This window comes from Oncorhynchus gorbuscha, linkage group LG15, assembly GCF_021184085.1.
Source record: "Oncorhynchus gorbuscha isolate QuinsamMale2020 ecotype Even-year linkage group LG15, OgorEven_v1.0, whole genome shotgun sequence".
NCBI classification, from domain to species: Eukaryota; Metazoa; Chordata; class Actinopteri; order Salmoniformes; family Salmonidae; genus Oncorhynchus; species Oncorhynchus gorbuscha.
In genome coordinates, this window is record NC_060187.1 from 83,474,057 (window position 1) to 83,495,608 (window position 21,552).

Consider the following 21,552-nt stretch of genomic DNA (forward strand, 5'->3'; position numbering starts at 1 on the left):
CACACACATAACCTCACACACACACACAACCTCTCACACACACAACCTCACACACAACCTCACACACAACCTGACACACAACCTCACACACAACCTGATACACACAACCTCACACACACAACCTCACACACAACCTGACACACACAACCTCACACACACACATAACCTCACACACACACACAACCTCTCACACACACAACCTCACACACAACCTCACACACAACCTGACACACACAACCTCACACACACAACCTCACACACAACCTCATACACACAACCTCACACACAACCTGACACACACACCCTCACACACACACACAACCTCACACACACACACAACCTCACACACACAACCTGACACACACAACCTCACACACACACACACAACCTGACACACACAACCTTACACACACAACCTCACACACACAACCTCACACACACAACCTCACACACAACCTTACACACACAACCTCACACACACAACCTCACACACACAACCTCACACACAACCTGACACACACAACCTCACACACACAACAGTAACCGGGTATTCCACCTGTCCTGCAGGATGCTCTATTTGGTTGGAGGGGCGTCGCCTATCGCACCAGCGGAACCAGCAGCCCGGGGCCTCCCCCTGTTCCCAAGGAAACCAACCACACCGTATGAGACGGACAGACAGATGGACAGATGATAGAAAGAAGAAGGACAGGCTGTCATATCCCACTGGATTCTCTTGGAATACGTGAAGAAATACTGCATTTGGAAGTTTGGAATACTGAAGGTGGAATGTTTGGAATACTGAAGGTGGAACGTTTGGAATGGCCCTCACCCTGGGTTAGGAAGAGATCCAAAGTGGCAGCCATTGTAGGCAGAAGGCATGCACACCCATCAACACCCACTGGCATTGTAGGCAGAAGGCATGCACACCCATCAACACCCACTGGCATTGTAGGCAGAAGGCATGCACACCCATCAACACCCACTGGCATTGTAGGCAGAAGGCATGTAAGTCGCTTTGGATAAAAGCGTCTGCTAAATGGCATATATTATTATTATTATTATTATGTACACCCATCAACACCCACTGGCATTGTAGGCAGAAGGCATGCACACCCATCAACACCCACTGGCATTGTAGGCAGAAGGCATGCACACCCATCAACACCCACTGGCATTGTAGGCAGAAGGCATGCACACCCATCAACACCCACTGGCATTGTAGGCAGAAGGCATGTAAGTCGCTTTGGATAAAAGCGTCTGCTAAATGGCATATATTATTATTATTATTATTATGTACACCCATCAACACCCACTGGCATTGTAGGCAGAAGGCATGCACACCCATCAACACCCACTGGCATTGTAGGCAGAAGGCATGCACACCCATCAACACCCACTGGCATTGTAGGCAGAAGGCATGCACACCCATCAACACCCACTGGCACCCATATGACACTGTCGTTGCAATAGTGTTGGTACATATATGTTTCCGTCTGAAAGATAGTGTGTGGTAGTTGTAATAGACATGCTCAGACTACCCACAACCCACTTCTCTGTCTTCTTCAACCAATGAGGCAGGCTGAAAGAAGCACTTCTTCATGCAAATGATGTAACCATCTGCTGAAGAGCTTGGTACCACAGGGTTCCGGACAGAAACCCCGCTCCAACAGCACCGCTGTGGTTCAGACATGACTATACTGGATCATATGTCATAACATCATATCAGATTGGTTCAAAACAAAGTATTGAATTGAGTCTTTATGACAGAAGAGAGGTTCATTTGATGGTCAGAAAGGTGGTGAATTGAGTCTTTATGACAGAAGAGATGTTCATTTGATCATCAGAAAGGTGGTGAATTGAGTCTTTATGACAGAAGAGAGGTTCATTTGATCATCAGAAAGGTGGTGAATTGAGTCTTTATGACAGAAGAGAGGTTCATTTGATGGTCAGAAAGGTGGTGAATTGAGATGAAATAGCAGAATGAGTGTTTTTATGATGAGCTGCTGTTAGACATAGTACTCCAATACACCTGTCTGTATCCAGCTGTTAACCAATCATAAACATGTCTTTAATAGGCCAAGTAATGCTATCTACCTTCTCTAATAATGTATGACAGCGTGTAAACCAATGCAGTAGTGTAGAGCTGTCCCTCTAACCTGTACAGTCTGTATGAGGAATGTCTCTAGAACCTTATCAGTGGTCCTGGTCTTTGTATTCATGATTACATATTGCTGTGTCACCATGCCCAAAGGCTTAGTCAAACCAGACAGGCTGCACCATCCTACACTCTTATGGGTACATACTACTGTACATTCTCTATCTGTCTGCCTGACTGAAATCTTCACATACATAGTCCGTCTGTTGTTTTAGCCAATAACTTGGCAGGACACTGAGGGGTTCAGTCAGCCAACCAATGACTGAAGAATGCAGGATGCTGTCCTTGCTGGAATGTTGTAGTATATGTCATCATAAGTTCGTGGGCAGAGTTTCTGTGTTCACTATAGTTCTCAGTGAGAACGGCATTTTAACCTTACAGGACACAGCAAGACTCCTCTTCGTCATGTTCTTCTTCATCCTCCTCCACTTCACCATATTGGTGACCTGCTGCTCGGCCCACAGACAGAACTACAGTTATATCTCTGACTCTGAGCCCCACCCGTACTGGGCTTAAGAGAGAGGAGATGGACTTCTAACAACAACCTGGACCTCCATGTTGCTTTGGGGCGGACTGACTCTGAGGCGTTGTGAGAGACAATGGACAATAAGCCCTCTATGGCGTCCATGTTGCTTTGGGGCGGACGGAGGCTTGGGAGGGGGGGGATCAGGGTTATTATTATTAAGCCTTAATAAATCCACAGTAATGATGATCAACCCAGTTCATCCCTCTACTAGGCATGTCATCGTGTAACGTATTCCTTCTATACAGCAGGGGAAACAAACCCAGTCCTCCAGGGCCACTGGAATGATGCTTTCACTGTTGTACTCTACAGTATACAGCTTCTGGTTAGAAAGATATAGGGTGAAACTAGGTGAGACAGCTGTTGTACTCTACAGCAGTTGTATTCAAAGTCCAGGTTGTGAGTGAACTGCAGTTGGATCGCGGCAACAAAACAAAAAAAACAACAAATATTTACGAACAAAAAATGACAGATTATTGTATGGGTCAACATAAAAACATTTTTGAGAAAGATAATTTGAAAAATAAAATGTATTTGTGTTCTTTTCATTTGATAAAAGATATGAACATGTAATGAATTGAAGGTTGTTTGTTGATGTAAAAATCGGAATTTATGTTATTTGTTTTGTGGTGGAATGGGGTCGGGAAAAAAAAATGTTTTGAAGAAAAATGGCTTCCCCGGAAATTGTTTCCAGAAAAAATGGGGTCCCAGCTGAACAAGTTTGAATACCACTGTTCTATAGCATACAGCCTCTGGTTAGAAATATTATAGGGTGAAACCAGCACAACCAGTCTCTGCTGGACCTGTCTCTCCCTGCTGTAGAGGGCTCAAACCACCTGTAACTCAATTTGTGCAAATATGTACAAAAAGTATTTCAGCAGATTTTGTGCGTTTTTATGTGGCTTAATTTGTGTGGAAATACAACATAAAATGCTCAAATAACTTTGAAAATATTATTCCTACGTTTGCCCCCCAAAACTGTATTTTCCTATGAATTTAGTTGCACAGAAATGTGTCTTTTCACACGAATTAAGCCACACAAAAATTCACAAAAACACACAAAATATGCTTAAATACTTTTTGTACATATTTGCACGAGTTGAGTGTGAGATTGTTTTGCAACGTGTTATAAAGTGCTTGAATTGTGCCAGAACGCGCTAGTACCGAGTATCGCACCTCAAACGTATTACTGTTTTGAGTTTTGGCACCTCTTACAGAGTTTTGCTTTAAAATATTGTGGCGTTCTGCCAGTGGCACATAATTATAAACAGTAGGGGCGCCCTATTTCAGTCCACTTCAAGCACTGGTGTCATAGATAGATACAGCAGGTTGATGATGTTGGGTTTCAGTGAGAACGTTCAAGTTAAGAAAGTTACTCAAGTCTTTGTCAATCCAAAGAGGAAGTGTCAACTGAAATATAATTATTTACAGTTGACATCAAAGTATGTTTTCATTTGTAGTGTGACTGTACAGGGAATAATGTTTATAATAAGGGAAACAATCAATCTAACCTATTTATAGCACTTTTTACAGACGTTTGTCTCAATGTTCTTAACCGCAACCCGGGCCTTAACTCCATAACCAAAATAGCAAAACAATGTGAACGTGGCCTTCGGAGAAGTAGGTTATTATTACTGACCACGTCATTAGGACATGTCAAGATTACAACAAAATGTTTGCTCAATCTCCTGAAAAAGCAGTGTACTACGTAAACCTAGTGTTTGTTTTGTCACATACTCTCCCCAGCGCGCTGGCTCCGCAAAAGTGCTTCTGGCCTTTCGCCCTTCAAACATGGACAGTTTTATCTGGAAAGGAGTTTGACACATGGACACGACACTATCTGTACTTTCGCAATGTCCGATTAATGAGAGTTCATGTTGTCTGACCAGAAGAAACTGAGATTTAGGGATATATTCTCTCTGTATCGCTGAATCGTTACATATTGCGGGATAAACTTGTCGTGGTAATTTCCGATTGAGCCGAAATGCGGCGTTTACCGTGAATACAGTCTCCGCTAAAGCGGGAACATTACCTTGAATTTTCAATCACGCTGTAAAACTGAACTTCCGCGATACAGATTAAATAGAGTTTGTTGGGAGTGTGTGTGTCTGTGTGAGAGACACTGGAGGTGGTCCATTTAGTTGATGCCTGGGGCGTAATTAGGCTATTAGGACAAATTCATGTAGTTCCCTCCCCGTTACGTTGTTTGCAACGTTTCTGCAAAATATCTGGTGATGTCTTCGCTTCTGTTATTTTATTAAAACACAGAAGGTGGTCTGATCTATTTGAGTTATGTAAATCAACAGCTGCTCATAACGGCAGTCCAGACTCAGGCCAGCGGAGAGGTAGTCTGGAGAGCTTGGACGGGAACAGAGACAACTTGTATAACGTTTTTTTTCTGCGTTTCAAATGAGTGTTAATTGATGTCTGAAAGGGAGCAGCTTTAAAATATAGTCTACTGATACGGTGTGATTGGATTTACCGACACAGAGAGATGTCTCGTATTAAAGAAGCGTAAAGATGCCATCGTGGATCAGGCTGGCAGTTCTCCTGTCTGCGCTGACAGTCCACTGCTTTCTGGACGGGACCTGTCCACGGAGAGGTAGGTTTATTTTATTACTGGATTATATCAATCAAATATTTGATAGATTTTGTTTCATGCCTATAGGCTAATTATTTTATGTTCAGTTATGTTTAGGGTGTCCACCCACTCTGCCCAGAGCGGGGGAACGCGCTAGGGTGATGAAATGTTATAAAATACATTAAGAAGGGGCACTTTCATGGAAAAGTCCCCATGAAGTTAACAAATTAGATATTTGGAGCATATCAAATGAAAGCTACGAGTTTATATTTTGGGGGAAATAAAAGGCATGGATGCATTTTTCTTCAATGTTCCATCTTTAAAAAAAATTGGCCTAAGTAAAGGCTTTGATTTGTGGATAAACAGATGGAAAAGGAGTTTCCACTTCACAATAACAGCACTTACAGTTGTCCAGGGAAGCTCTAGCAGGGCAGAAATTTGATGAACTAACTTGTTCGAAAAGGGGAAACCTATGACAGTGCCACGTTGAAAGTCACTGAGCTCTTCAGTAAGGCTATTCTACTGCCAATGTTTGTCTATGGAGATTGCATGGCTGTGTGCTCGATTTTACACACCTGTCAGGAACAGGTGTGGCTGAAATAGCCGAATCCACTCATTTGAAGGGGTGTCCACATACACTATATATTCAAAAGTATCATCATTATATCCAAAAAGTTGGATTTCGTAACCTAAATATAGAACTTTGTAGACAGAGCGGTGTTGCCTTCTCATGGACTGTTGAGGATTTTACATGTTGTGGTGGTCATCTGCAAAGTTGTTTCTGCTAGTTGCAAAAATGTAAATTAACATGACATGATTGGAATTACATGTAAAAAGCTTTTGGTAAGCTCAGTGCTCTGTTGACATTTTCCAGAGATAGGGGGGCCTAGTTACCCCCTAGTACCCTAAGAACAATGTCTAATTGCTGACACAAAAAAAGCTATGTTCTGGGGGGGGTGGTATGTAGATGAAGGTCATGTTTAGGGGAATAAACTATAAATGGAAATTAATGGCTACAGTTTACACTTTATTTTTGTTATTTTGTGAAACGTTTCTAGAAAAGGGGTGTTTTTTTTTAAGTACTAGACTACTGGCCCCAGGGGAAGCCAGTTACCCCGGTAAAGCATGGTGGTGGCAGCATCATGCTGTGGGGATCTTTTTCAGTGGCAGGGACTATGACTAGTCAAGATCGGGGGAAAGATGAACGGTCCAGAGAGATCCTTGATGAAAACCTGCTCCAGAGTGCTGAGAACCTCAGACTGGGTTGAAGGTTCGCCTTCCAACAGGACAACGACCCTAAGCACACAGCCAAGAGAACGCAGGAGGGGCTTCGAGTCTCTGAATGTCTTTGGAAGGCCCACCCAGAGCCTGGACCTGATCCAACTTCTCTGGAGAGACTTGATTAATAGCTGTGCAGCAACACTCCCCATCCAACTTGACAGAGCTTGAGAGGATCTGCAGAGAAGAATGGGAGAAACTCCCCAAAAACATGTGTGCCAAGCTTGTAGCGTCACACCCAAGAAGATTCTCGGCTGTAATCACAGCCAAAGGTGCATCAACAAAGTGCTGAGTAAATGGTCTGAATACTTACAGTTGAAGTCGGAAGTTTACATACACTTAGGTTGGAGTTATTAAAACAAGTTTTTCAACCACTCCACAAATGTCTTGTTAATAAACTATAGTTTTGGTAAGTCCGTATCGGACATCTACTTTGTGCATGGCACAAGTCATTTTTCCAACAATTGTTTACAGACAGATTATTTCACTGTATCACAATTCCAGTGGGTCAGAAATGTACATACACTAACTTGATTGTTCCTTTAAACAGATTGGAAAATTCCAGAAAATGATGTCATGGCTTTAGAAGCTTCTGATAGGCTAATTGACATCATTTGAGTCAATTGGAGGTGTACCCGTGGATGTATTTCAAGGCCTACCTTCAAACTCAGTGCCTCTTTGCTTGACATCATGGAAAAATCAAATGAAATCAGCCAAGACCTCATAAAAAAACATTGTAGAACTTCACAAGTTATGTTCAGCCTTGGGAGCAATTTCCAAACTCCTGAAGGTACCACGTTCATCTGTACAAACAATAGTACAGAAGTATAAACACCATGTGACCACGCTGCCGTCATACCGCTCAGGAAGGAGACGCGTTCTGTCCCCTAGAGATGAATGTACTTTGGTGCGAAAAGTGAAAGTCAATCCCAGAACAACAGCAAAGGACCTTGTGAAGATGCTGAAGGAAACAGGTACAAAAGTATCTGTATCCACAGTAAAACAAGTCCTATATCGACATAATGTTATGCAGGTGAATGAGGACCCAAAAGCGACTTGGCGAAAACAGAGTTTTTAATCCAGTAAGAAACTTTACAAAACAAAAGGCATAATACTACTCGTAAAGACGAGAACAGACTGGAGACTTGATCAAGAACTGCAGGTTGCCTCGGGAAGGCACTTGAACCTAGCAGACTCAGACACCTGCTCACCACGCAGCATCTGAGGGAAACACGACACGACAGGGCAAAACATAGACACAGCACGGTGAATTATAGATAAGGATCCGACAGGGCAGGAACGGAAAACAAGGAGAGAAATAGGGACTCTAATCAGGGAAAAGGATCGGGAACAGGTGTGGGAAGACTAAATGATTGATTAGGGGAATAGGAACAGCTGGGAGCAGGAACGGAACGATAGAGAGAAGAGAGAGCGGGAGAGTGAGAGAGGGAGGGGGAGAGAGAGGGATAGAAAGAGGGAAAGAACCTAATAAGACCAGCAGAGGGAAACGAATAGAAGGGGAAGCACAGGGACAAGACATGATAATTAATGACAAAACATGACACATAACCTGAAAGGCTGCTCAGCAAGGAAGAAGCCACTGCTCCAACACCACCATAGAAAAGCCAGACTACAGTTTGCAACTGCACATGGGGACAAAGATCATACTTTTTGGAGAAATGTCCTCTGGTCTGATGAAACAAAAATAGAAGTGTTTGGCCATAATGACCATCATTATGTTTGGATGAAAAAGTGGGAGGCTTGCAAGCGAAGAACACATCTAAACCGTGAAGCACGGGGGTGGCAGCATCATGTTGTAGGGGTGCTTTGCTGCAGGAGGGACTGGTGCACTTCACAAAATAGATGACATCATGAGGCAGGGAAATTATATGGATAAATTGAAGCAACATCTCAAGACATCTGTCAGGAGGTTAAAGCTTGGTCGCAAATGGGTCTTCCAAATGGACAATGACCCCAAGCATACTTCCAAAGTTGTGGCAAAATGGCTTAAGGACAACAAAGTCAAGGTATTGGAGTGGCCATCACAAAGCCCTGACCTCAATCCCATAGAAAATTTGTGGGCAGAACTGAAAAAGCGTGTGCGAGCAAGGAGGCCTACAAACCTGACTCAGCTCCACCAGCTCTGTCAGGAGGAATGGGCCAAAATTCACCCAACTTATTGTGGGAAGCTTGTGGAAGGATTCCTGAAATGTTTGACCCAAGTGAAACAATTTCAAGGCAATGCCAACAAATACACTCAATTATGTAAACTTCTGACCCACTGGGAATGTGATGAAAGAAATAAAAGCTGAAATAAATCTATCTCTACTGTTATTCTGACATTTCACATTCTTTAAATAAACTGGTGGTCCCAACTGACCTAAGATGGGGACTTTTTACTAGGATTAAATATCAGTAATTGTGAAACTGAGTTTAAATGTATTTGTCTAAAGCGTATGTAAACTTTCGACTTCAGCTGTATGTAAACTTAATATTAAAAAGTATATATATATATATATATATATATATATATATATATATATATATATATATATATATATATATATATATATATATATATATATAGAGAGAAATGAGAAATGTTGCTTTGTCATTATGGGGTATTATGTGTAGATTGATGAGGATTTAATTTTTTTAATCCATTTTAGAATAAGGCTGCAACGTAACAAAATGTGGAAAAAGTGAAGGGGTCTGAATACTTTCTGAATGCTCTGGATATCACTTGTAAATGATATACAAAACTATACTACTTTCTAAACATGAGACTATAAGTTTGAAAGTCCAGGGTCCTGGGAACAGTATTGGTATTAGGCCAACATTGTCAAGGCTGGAGCCAATCGTGTTTACTCAGACCCCAGGGGAAACTAAACAAGCCACAGATTTGTCAAAACCCTTAAATAATTATGTTTCTACAGGGTTTCCTTCACATTATCAGTTGGTGTCACCAGTTTGGCTTTTGCCGGCCTTTATAGAGAATCTCCAGTGTCTTGTGACAGCAGCTTTATGGAGGTTGGGACCACAGACAGACAGATTGTTATACTATTTGTTTATTTTTAGTAAAGAATGTTCATCAGTAAACATTTAGACAAATGTTTTGTAGCTCTGTGACAGAGCTTTAATGGTGGGAGAGAGGATAGGGGAGGAGAGAAAAACAGAATAACAGAGAGAGGGTGGAGGCATAGGAGGAGGAGAGAAACAGAATAACAGAGAGAGGGTGGAGGCATAGGAGGAGGAGAGAAACAGAATAACAGAGAGAGGGTGGAGGCATAGGAGGAGGAGAGAAACAGAATAACAGAGAGAGGGTGGAGGCATAGGAGGAGGAGAGAAACAGAATAACAGAGAGAGGGTGGAGGCATAGGAGGAGGAGAGAAACAGAATAACAGAGAGAGGGTGGAGGCATAGGAGGAAGAGAGAAACAGAATAACAGACAGAGGGTGGAGGCATAGGAGGAGGAGAGAAACAGAATAATAGACAGAGGGTGGAGGCATAGGAGGAGGAGAGAAACACAGAATAACAGACAGAGGGTGGAGGCATAGGAGGAGGAGAGAAACACAGAATAACAGACAGAGGGTGGAGGCATAGGAGGAAGAGAGAAACAGAATAACAGAGAGGGTGGAGGCATAGGAGGAGGAGAGAAACACAGAATAACAGACAGAGGGTGGAGGCATAGGAGGAAGAGAGAAACAGAATAACAGACAGAGGGTGGAGGCATAGGAGGAGGAGAGAAACAGAATAACAGAGAGAGGGTGGAGGCATAGGAGGAGGAGAGAAACACAGAATAACAGACAGAGGGTGGAGGCATAGGAGGAAGAGAGAAACAGAATAACAGAGAGGGTGGAGGCATAGGAGGAGGAGAGAAACACAGAATAACAGACAGAGGGTGGAGGCATAGGAGGAGGAGAGAAACAGAATAACAGAGAGAGGGTGGAGGCATAGGAGGAGGAGAGAAACACAGAATAACAGACAGAGGGTGGAGGCATAGGAGGAAGAGAGAAACAGAATAACAGAGAGGGTGGAGGCATAGGAGGAGGAGAGAAACACAGAATAACAGACAGAGGGTGGAGGCATAGGAGGAAGAGAGAAACAGAATAACAGAGAGGGTGGAGGCATAGGAGGAGGAGAGAAACACAGAATAACAGACAGAGGGTGGAGGCATAGGAGGAGGAGAGAAACAGAATAACAGAGAGAGGGTGGAGGCATAGGAGGAGGAGAGAAACAGAATAACAGAGAGGGTGGAGGCATAGGAGGAGGAGAGAAACAGAATAACAGAGAGGGTGGAGGCATAGGAGGAGGAGAGAAACAGAATAACAGAGAGGGTGGAGGCATAGGAGGAGGAGATAAACACAGAATAACAGACAGAGGGTGGAGGCATAGGAGGAAGAGAGAAACAGAATAACAGAGAGGGTGGAGGCATAGGAGGAGGAGAGAAACACAGAATAACAGACAGAGGGTGGAGGCATAGGAGGAAGAGAGAAACAGAATAACAGACAGAGGGGTGGAGGCATAGGAGGAGGAGAGAAACAGAATAACAGAGAGAGGGTGGAGGCATAGGAGGAGGAGAGAAACACAGAATAACAGACAGAGGGTGGAGGCATAGGAGGAAGAGAGAAACAGAATAACAGAGAGGGTGGAGGCATAGGAGGAGGAGAGAAACACAGAATAACAGACAGAGGGTGGAGGCATAGGAGGAGGAGAGAAACAGAATAACAGAGAGAGGGTGGAGGCATAGGAGGAGGAGAGAAACACAGAATAACAGACAGAGGGTGGAGGCATAGGAGGAAGAGAGAAACAGAATAACAGAGAGGGTGGAGGCATAGGAGGAAGAGAGAAACAGAATAACAGAGAGGGTGGAGGCATAGGAGGAGGAGAGAAACACAGAATAACAGACAGAGGGTGGAGGCATAGGAGGAGGAGAGAAACAGAATAACAGAGAGGGTGGAGGCATAGGAGGAGGAGAGAAACAGAATAACAGAGAGGGTGGAGGCATAGGAGGAGGAGAGAAACAGAATAACAGAGAGGGTGGAGGCATAGGAGGAGGAGAGAAACAGAATAACAGAGAGGGTGGAGGCATAGGAGGAGGAGAGAAACACAGAATAACAGACAGAGGGTGGAGGCATAGGAGGAAGAGAGAAACAGAATAACAGAGAGGGTGGAGGCATAGGAGGAGGAGAGAAACACAGAATAACAGAGAGGGTGGAGGCATAGGAGGAGGAGAGAAACACAGAATAACAGACAGAGGGTGGAGGCATAGGAGGAGGAGAGAAACAGAATAACAGACGGTGAGAGAGAAAGAGTTTGTTAAAAAAAGAGACAGGCTGAGAGAAGATAAATACTGAGAGGAGATCGAAGAGAGACTTCGAGAAAGGGAAAGAGAGGTGGGAAGAAGGGATGTGTTGAAAGAGGAAGTGAAAGAGGGGTTGGTGATCAGTTATGCAATGTGTTCTCTCAGTTTATCTGTACTGCCCAGTCAACCACAACCTATAGCCCTCAACGTGTGTGTGTATATATATAAGGGTACATCCGTGCCTGCATGTGTGCATGTGTCTCTGTACAGTACTGACTCATTATGTCTTTCTCTCTTCCTCCAGACCCCCCTCCCAGGGTGCTGGTTGTGTCCCCAGGCAGCGTTCTGGTCTTGGCCTGTAGTGGTCAGGTGGAGGTGAACGGGCTGGAGGTGATGGTTAACAGGGCCAAACACACCAGCACCACCACTGGAAATGGAAAATACACCAGTGTCATTACCGGAGTACACCCCACCACTGTCAGCACCACAACAGACACCACATCTAACGGAACCACTGTCAGCACCACAACAGACACCACATCTAACGGAACCACTGTCAGCACCACAACAAACACCACATCTAACGGAACCCCTGTCAGCACCACAACAGACACCACATCTAACGGAACCACTGTCAGCACCACGACAGACACCACATCTAACGGAACCCCTGTCAGCACCACAATAAACACCACATCTAACGGAACCCCTGTCAGCACCACAACAGACACCACATCTAAAGGAACTACAGTCAGTGCTATAAAAGACGGTAGTGATAATGGAATAGACACATTTTCTACTGGAAAGGACACTATTGTCCTTACTGTAACAGACACTCCTGTCACAGATGATACCGGGACAGACAGTAAGAAGAAACCCATCATCAGGAACAGTCGTACAGGAAACCACACTCTTACTGTTAGAGAAGTTAACAAAGGGAATGTGGAAGATGTAACAGAGGAGGAGCACAAAGGAGGAGGAGAGCAGAGGGATACAGGGCGGAGTCTTTACACTGTCAATCAACCAGGACATACAGATACACAGAAACTATTTCCTCTTACTGGGACATCGCTCCAACCAACCAGAGACAGCGGAGTGGGAGGGGCTGACACTGAGCTGCCCTCTAATCGGTGGACTGATGCGATGGACAGTGAGCATGACTATGAGGAAGAGGAGGGGGGGGGGGTGAGGGGGCTGAGAGGGAGGTCTCAGTGGAGACTGAACGGGAGGCCGCTGAGAGGAGGAGAGGAAAGAGGAGGAGTAGTGGTGTTAGGGAGGAGAGGCGCCACTCTGACCCTGCCCTCCCTGGCGGTGGGTGACTCTGGGAACTACAGCTGCCACCGCGGGGGCAAACTGGTCTCCTCTCTGAGGGTGAGCGTGGCAGGTGAGTTATACTGATGGAATCTCTCTGTCTAACCTTATCACCTCTGGCCATTGAAGCTGACATCCATACTGTATGTGTTCTGTGAAGTGTGAATCAGCAGCAGACATTCATGGTCACATAAGAACAACGGACAAACATTGGATTTTCCCCTGGAATGTCTTTCAGTTCCCCCAGAGAGGCCTAAGCTGTCCTGCTATAAGAGGTCACCCAGCAGTAAGATCCGCTGTGATTGGACAGCCAGTCAACCGGTGACTCCTGTCCCTCAGTGCTACCTCCTCCTACGGAAAGGGTGAGAGCACACATCTTCTTTTCCTTCTTTCTCATCAGCCTCCTCTTCCTCATCACCCTCTTCTTCCTCCTCTTATCACATTTCTTCTCTTCCTCATCACTCTTCTTCCTCCACTTCCTTATCACCCTCTTCTTTCTCCTCTTCCTCATTCATTTGTCTTTAATTACTTACTTTATCAAACATATGAGGCCGACAGAACAGTGTGGGTGGAATACTAACTCTCTTCTCTCTCTCTCTCTCTCTCTCTCTCTCAGTCTATCAGGGTCATTCTCTCGTGTCAACTGTTCCTACTCCGCCCTGCTGTCTCGGTGTTGGTGTGCTATAGGTCATCAAGAGAAGGAGAGTAGAGAGCCACACCTGGCCTACCTGTGTGTCACCAACACTGCTGGCAACACCACCAGCCCTCTCCTAGACTTCACACCTCTGGACATTAGTGAGTGTGTGTGATATGTGTGTGTGTGCGTAAGGCATGTGTATGTGTCTGTGTGTGTGTGATATGAGTGTGTACGTGCAGGCATGTGTGTGTGATGTGAGTATAGGTTTGTGTGCATGCTTAACAGACCACTCAATGAGACACCTTGCTAAAATTCTCCTCCTCTCCCACTCTCTCCCTCCCTCTCTCACCTTTCCCCCCTCCCTCCCTGTGTGTAGTTAATCCAAACCCCCCTAGCTCAGTGGTGGTGAGGGGTGTGGAGGGGCAGGAGAGGAGACTGAGGGTGAGCTGGGCTGTTCCTCACTCCTGGAAAGAGAGAGACCGCTATCACGAGCTGCTTTATGAGCTCAGATACCACATCATGCCACACAGAACACAGGTGTGTGGCTTCACATGCATGTGTTGGTGTGTCTGTGTGTTGGTGTAATGACCCATGTTGTTCATCTAGCCTGCTCTGTTCTGGGTGTTGGTGTATTGACCCATGTTGTTCATCTAGCCTGCTCTGTTCTGGGCGTTGGTGTAATGACCCATGTTGTTCATCTAGCCTGCTCTGTTCTGGGTGTTGGTGTAATGACCCATGTTGTTCATCTAGCCTGCTCTGTTCTGGGTGTTGGTGTAATGACCCATGTTGTTCATCTAGCCTGCTCTGTTCTGGGTGTTGGTGTATTGACCCATGTTGTTCATCTAGCCTGCTCCGTTCTGGGTGTTGGTGTAATGACCCATGTTGTTCATCTAGCCTGCTCTGTTCTGGGTGTTGGTGTAATGACCCATGTTGTTCATCTAGCCTGCTCCGTTCTGGGTGTTGGTGTAATGACCCATGTTGTTCATCTAGCCTGCTCTGTTCTGGGTGTTGGTGTATTGACCCATGTTGTTCATCTAGCCTGCTCTGTTCTGGGTGTTGGTGTATTGACCCATGTTGTTCATCTAGCCTGCTCTGTTCTGGGTGTTGGTATAATGACCCATGTTGTTCATCTGGCCTGCTCTGTTCTGGGTGTTGGTATAATGACCCATGTTGTTCATCTGGCCTGCTCTGTTCTGGGTGTTGGTATAATGACCCATGTTGTTCATCTGGCCTGCTCTGTTCTGGGTGTTGGTATAATGACCCATGTTGTTCATCTAGCCTGCTCTGTTCTGGGTGTTGGTGTAATGACCCATGTTGTTAATTTGTGCTGATATCACTTTGTAAGTCGCTCTGGATAAGAGCGTCTGCTAAATGACTTAAATGTAATGTAAATGTAGCCTGCTCTGTTCTGGGTGTTGGTGTAATGACCCATGTTGTTCATCTAGCCTGCTCTGTTCTGGGTGTTGGTGTAATGACCCATGTTGTTCATCTAGCCTGCTCTGTTCTGGGTGTTGGTGTAATGACCCATGTTGTTCATCTAGCCTGCTCTGTTCTGGGTGTTGGTATAATGACCCATGTTGTTCATCTGGCCTGCTCTGTTCTGGGTGTTGGTGTAATGACCCATGTTGTTCATCTAGCCTGCTCTGTTCTGGGTGTTGGTGTAATGACCCATATTGTTAATCTGGCCTGCTCTGTTCTGGGTGTTGGTGTAATGACCCATGTTGTTCATCTAGCCTGCTCTGTTCTGGGTGTTGGTGTAATGACCCATATTGTTAATCTGGCCTGCTCTGTTCTGGGTGTTGGTGTAATGACCCATGTTGTTCATCTAGCCTGCTCTGTTCTGGGTGTTGGTGTAATGACCCATATTGTTAATCTGGCCTGCTCTGTTCTGGGTGTTGGTGTAATGACCCATGTTGTTCATCTGGCCTGCTCTGTTCTGGATGTTGGTGTAATGACCCATGTTGTTCATCTGGCCTGCTCTGTTCTGGGTGTTGGTATAATGACCCATGTTGTTCATCTGGCCTGCTCTGTTCTGGGTGTTGGTATAATGACCCATGTTGTTCATCTGGCCTGCTCTGTTCTGGGTGTTGGTGTAATGACCCATGTTGTTCATCTAGCCTGCTCTGTTCTGGGTGTTGGTGTAATGACCCATATTGTTAATCTGGCCTGCTCTGTTCTGGATGTTGGTGTAATGACCCATGTTGTTCATCTGGCCTGCTCTGTTCTGGGTGTTGGTATAATGACCCATGTTGTTCATCTGGCCTGCTCTGTTCTGGGTGTTGGTGTAATGACCCATGTTGTTCATCTAGCCTGCTCTGTTCTGGGTGTTGGTGTAATGACCCATATTGTTAATCTGGCCTGCTCTGTTCTGGGTGTTGGTGTAATGACCCATGTTGTTCATCTGGCCTGCTCTGTTCTGGATGTTGGTGTAATGACCCATGTTGTTCATCTGGCCTGCTCTGTTCTGGATGTTGGTGTAATGACCCATGTTGTTCATCTGGCCTGCTCTGTTCTGGATGTTGGTGTAATGACCCATGTTGTTCATCTGGCCTGCTCTGTTCTGGGTGTTGGTATAATGACCCATGTTGTTCATCTGGCCTGCTCTGTTCTGGGTGTTGGTATAATGACCCATGTTGTTCATCTGGCCTGCTCTGTTCTGGGTGTTGGTATAATGACCCATGTTGTTCATCTGGCCTGCTCTGTTCTGGGTGTTGGTGTAATGACCCATGTTGTTCATCTGGCCTGCTCTGTTCTGGGTGTTGGTGTAATGACCCATGTTGTTCATCTGGCCTGCTCTGTTCTGGGTGTTGGTATAATGACCCATGTTGTTCATCTGGCCTGCTCTGTTCTGGGTGTTGGTATAATGACCCATGTTGTTCATCTGGCCTGCTCTGTTCTGGGTGTTGGTATAATGACCCATGTTGTTCATCTGGCCTGCTCTGTTCTGGGTGTTGGTGTAATGACCCATGTTGTTCATCTGGCCTGCTCTGTTCTGGGTGTTGGTATAATGACCCATGTTGTTCATCTGGCCTGCTCTGTTCTGGGTGTTGGTATAATGACCCATGTTGTTCATCTGGCCTGCTCTGTTCTGGGTGTTGGTATAATGACCCATGTTGTTCATCTGGCCTGCTCTGTTCTGGGTGTTGGTATAATGACCCATGTTGTTCATCTGGCCTGCTCTGTTCTGGGTGTTGGTGTAATGACCCATGTTGTTCATCTGGCCTGCTCTGTTCTGGGTGTTGGTGTAATGACCCATGTTGTTCATCTGGCCTGCTCTGTTCTGGGTGTTGGTGTAATGACCCATGTTGTTCATCTGGCCTGCTCTGTTCTGGGTGTTGGTGTAATGACCCATGTTGTTCATCTGGCCTGCTATGTTCTGGCTCAAACAGACATTACTTTTTCTATTTCGTCATCTGTGTGTGTTTTTACTATCATTGTGGTGACCAAGTCCTCACAAGGTTAGTAAAACAGGGACAATTCAAGAAAAAATGCTATTTTAGGCCGAGGGGTTAGATTTTTATGGTTAGGGTTATAATTAGGGTTAGGGGGTTTGCGGTTAAGGTTAGGTTTAGGGTGTTGGGGAAAATAGTATTTTAAATGTGAATAAGGATAGTAAAACAAAAGTGTTTGTGTGTGTGTGTGTGTGTGTGTGTGTGTGTGTGTGTGTGTGTGTGTGTGTGTGTGTGTGTGTGTGTGTGTGTGTGTGTGTGTGTGTGTGTGTGTGTGTGTGTGTGTGTGTGTGCATGTAGATAAAAGGGACCACCACAGCCCGGTTCTACACTATAACAGATGCATTGCCAGGAGTACAGTACCTGATCCAACTCAGAGCTAAGGAAGAGTTTGATGGCCACTGGAGTGAATGGAGCACGGCTGTCTACGCCAACACCTGGACAGGTAACACACACACCAGATCTGTACGTGCTTAATTCAACTCTTCCATACTATCATCCAGGACCAGGCTAACGAGAACCATCTAGCCCATAGACACCGGTAGTCATGACAACCCCTCACTGTTCCTTCCTTTCTGCTCTGGTCTCTAGTCTTAACAGATGCCTTCTACAGAGCTTTACAGCTTACCTGTCAACTCCCTTACCCTTCAACGGATCCTGTTCATGTACCCAGCCAGACACACACACCTCTACACTAGTGGAAGTATTAGCCAGTTAGCTGTGTATGTGTGAACAGTTGTGTGGTTCATGGTGAATGTCCTTTATTACAGACCCTGTGCCAACTGCGTTCAGCGATCTTTCTACTGTTATGGTAAGAAACACACACACACACACACACACACACACACACACACACACACACACACACACACACACACACACACACACACACACACACACACACACACACACACACACACACACACACACACACACACACAGTGGTCCTAGTTGTTTAATCTCTCTGTGACATCTTTCTTTCTCACATTGTCTCATTCTGTCTCTCCAGCAGGACTACACAGACGACACAGATTCTGGCTCTGGTATGACAGAAGAGACATCAGGTTAGTGGGACAGAGAGCTACTGTATGTCGATTGGTTGAAGCTACAGTGTGTTTGTGTTAGAGTTAAGTGGGATATTTTCAATGTCAGAAATCTATCTTACAGAAGGCCATAACAGGAAGCTAATGTCATAACCTCATCAACTGAAAGTGCTTCAGGAAACACAGAACCTGGCCAACTCATCTCACCCCATTCTTTAAGTTTCACACAAATACTGTACAAACACACGCACACACGCACACACGCACACACGTCAGTATAATAGTGTAACAATTTATTAATATCATGACCTTTCACCCGCACTCCCCTCTCCTTTCTCCTCCCCCTCCCTCTCGCTCCCTCCCTCTCTCTCGCTCCCTCCCCCCCTCCCTCTCTCCCAACCCCTCTGTTATCCCCTCTCCCTCTCAGTCTCTGAGTCTAGGGGTGGTGTAGAGGTGTGGCCTCATGTCTTGTGGGTGGTTGCTTCCTGTGTGCTGCTGTCAATCACTCTGTTGTCCACCTACCTCTACAGGTAAACCACTCCCCTCTGTTCTCCACCTCCACTCTGATCCTCCCATCCTCACTAGATAACACCCTGTCCTGTACATATCTATGGTTATCATGATTAACCATCAGATAATTAACTAGCTGTTCAATTTTGTCATCTACAGAAACAAGCACAACACCATTTATCTAAATACCTTCCACTCTCTCTTCCTCCCTTTCTCTGCTCACACTGCCTTTCCTCCCTCCTTTCTCTCTTTCCTACACCCTCTCTCTCCCCACCCTCCACCCACCCTCTCTCTCCCCACCCTCCACCCACCCTCTCTCTCTCGCTCTCTCAGACACAGGGAGAGGTTCCTGTCTAAGCTGTGGAGGTTGAGTCCCGTCTCCTCCTCTCCTGCTTGCCCCTCCCCCCCAGTCACAGCCCAGGAAGGACATGCCCTCGTGAACTTTGACCACCCAATCTACGGGGAACCCGTCCCACAGGAAGAAGAGAGGAAGGAGGAGGATGAAGAGGAGGAAGAAGAGGAGAAGGGGAAAGTTATTCGCTTTAACAACTCAAGCTATTTTCTGGTCCAGAGCAAATGATATGCCTGCTCTTAAAACAAACCCCTTACCCTCTATCCCAGGCCCTTACCGCTAGCCCCCTGTTCCCCTAGTCCAGGCTGGAGAAGCCCTGTTATTTCACTGTTTGGATGTGTGTAGTATTTTGTTCTCATTGGGGGAAATGAGCCAGTAGAGTAATTATGTAAATATTAATTTGTGTGTCTATAAAAAAAGTATTGGGTTTTTGTAAATCATTTTGTCAGAATGAAATAAATAGTTTTGAATACAAACTTGTGTAAAGAGAGTTTATTTAGAAAATGCTGTTCTGAGTGTATAATCACATTTGTAGTGAAGGAAATGTATTTGTGCCCAGCAGGTGATGGTAGTGCTAGGGGTGCTAGGACCACTAGGGGTAATTACCTATCCACAGGGGGTTCTTAAGAAGATTCATGAGACCATAGGCCTACTGCCTAAACGCACACGACAGGGTACTTCATAATAATAATAATAATAATAATAGTTAGTGCCATTTAACCAAGATACTCTGGGCAGAGCTACATGGAGTTTGGTATCCAAAAGCGACTTACAGTCATGTGTGCATACATGGAGTTGGTGGTAGGTAACCAAGTACTCTGGGCAGAGCTACTTGTAGTTAGTGGTAGTGTAACCAAGATACTCTGGGCAGAGCTACATGGAGTTGGTGGTAGTGTAACCAAGGTACTCTGGGCAGAGCTACATGGAGTTGGTGGTAGTGTAACCAAGGTACTCTGGGCAGAGCTACATGGAGTTGGTGGTAGTGTAACCAAGGTACTCTGGGCAGAGCTACATGGAGTTGGTGGTAGTGTAACCAAGGTACTCTGGGCAGAGCTACATGGAGTTGGTGGTAGTGTAACCAAGGTACTCTGGGCAGAGCTACATGGAGTTGGTGGTAGTGTAACCAAGGTACTCTGGGCAGAGCTACATGGAGTTGGTGGTAGTGTAACCAAGATACTCTGGGCAGAGCTACATGGAGTTGGTGGTAGTGTAACCAAGGTACTCTGGGCAGAGCTACATGGAGTTGGTGGTAGTGTAACCAAGGTACTCTGGGCAGAGCTACATGGAGTTGGTGGTAGTGTAACCAAGATACTCTGGGCAGAGCTACATGGAGTTGGTGGTAGTGTAACCAAGATACTCTGGGCAGAGCTACATGGAGTTGGTGGTAGTGTAACCAAGATACTCTGGGCAGAGCTACATGGAGTTGGTGGTAGTGTAACCAAGGTACTCTGGGCAGAGCTACATGGAGTTGGTGGTAGTGTAACCAAGATACTCTGGGCAGAGCTACATGGAGTTGGTGGTAGTGTAACCAAGGTACTCTGGGCAGAGCTAAATGTCGCTGGTGATTGTAATCGAAAAAGTTTGAGAACCACAGCACTAAAACATCACCTTTCCACTAGATGGCGGTAAAGATTCATTATTACAGTGAGTTCTGCTCTGTAGTACGTTAGTAGCACAGGTCATTTAGGTTCCTGGGGCTTCAATAATCTCCTGATTAGCTCCTTATTTGTAGTCCGTTATTAATCATATTACTCCATGTATTTCATACTAAGATAGTTTTGGTTTCTTGTATCAGCGGGTATATATACACACAGAGTACAACACATTAGGAACACCTGCTCTTTCCATGACATACACTGACCAGCTCCATCCAGCTGAAAGCTATGATCCTGTATTGATGTCACTTGTTAAATCCACTTCAATGTGTGTCAGGTTTAAGAACGAGTTTTAAGCCTTGAGACAATTGAGACGTGGCTTGTGTAGGCTAATTGATGCGTGGCTTGTGTAGGCTAATTGATGCATGGCTTGTGTAGGCTAATTGAGACGTGGCTTGTGTAGGCTAATTGATGCGTGGCTTGTGTAGGCTAATTGATGCGTGGCTTGTGTAGGCTAATTGAGACATGGCTTGTGTAGGCTAATTGATGCGTGGCTTGTGTAGGCTAATTGAGGCGTGGCTTGTGTAGGCTAATTGATGCGTGGCTTGTGTAGGCTAATTGATGCGTGGCTTGTGTAGGCTAATTGAGACGTGGCTTGTGTAGGCTAATTGAGGCGTGGCTTGTGTAGGCTAATTGAGACGTGGCTTGTGTAGGCTAATTGAGACGTGGCTTGTGTAGGCTAATTGAGACATGGCTTGTGTGGGCTAATTGAGACATGGCTTGTGTGGGCTAATTGAGATGTGGCTTGTGTAG

General features: G+C 45.3%; 2 protein-coding genes across 5 annotated transcripts in view; both read left to right on the forward strand.

Annotated features, from left to right (window-relative positions):
* The window catches only part of LOC123998242 (phospholipid-transporting ATPase ID-like), a 77,131-nt gene extending 74,260 nt beyond the window's left edge, over positions 1-2,871 (forward strand). For both annotated transcript variants that reach the window (XM_046303280.1, XM_046303279.1), the window contains one exon: positions 568-2,871. In XM_046303280.1, coding sequence (XP_046159236.1) covers positions 568-666 — 99 coding nt within the window. In that variant the 3' untranslated portion in view covers positions 667-2,871. The remainder of the gene's footprint in view (positions 1-567) is intronic.
* A 1,426-nt stretch (positions 2,872-4,297) lies between these two features.
* On the forward strand, positions 4,298-19,620 carry il6r (interleukin 6 receptor). 3 transcript variants are annotated; one of them, XM_046303283.1, is made up of 10 exons: positions 4,298-5,280; positions 12,147-13,226; positions 13,392-13,515; positions 13,770-13,948; positions 14,167-14,231; positions 17,540-17,684; positions 18,010-18,050; positions 18,249-18,303; positions 18,710-18,812; positions 19,126-19,620. In XM_046303283.1, the coding sequence occupies exons 1-10, from the start codon at positions 5,199-5,201 to the stop codon at positions 19,370-19,372; spliced, it is 2,121 nt and encodes a 706-aa protein (XP_046159239.1). In that variant the 5' UTR covers positions 4,298-5,198; the 3' UTR covers positions 19,373-19,620. The 3 variants fall into 3 exon arrangements, with proteins under 3 accessions (XP_046159239.1, XP_046159238.1, XP_046159237.1); XM_046303282.1 differs by having other exon boundaries at positions 4,299-5,280; positions 14,167-14,327; positions 18,252-18,303; XM_046303281.1 differs by having other exon boundaries at positions 4,302-5,280; positions 14,167-14,327.
* Positions 19,621-21,552: the final 1,932 nt, after the last annotated feature.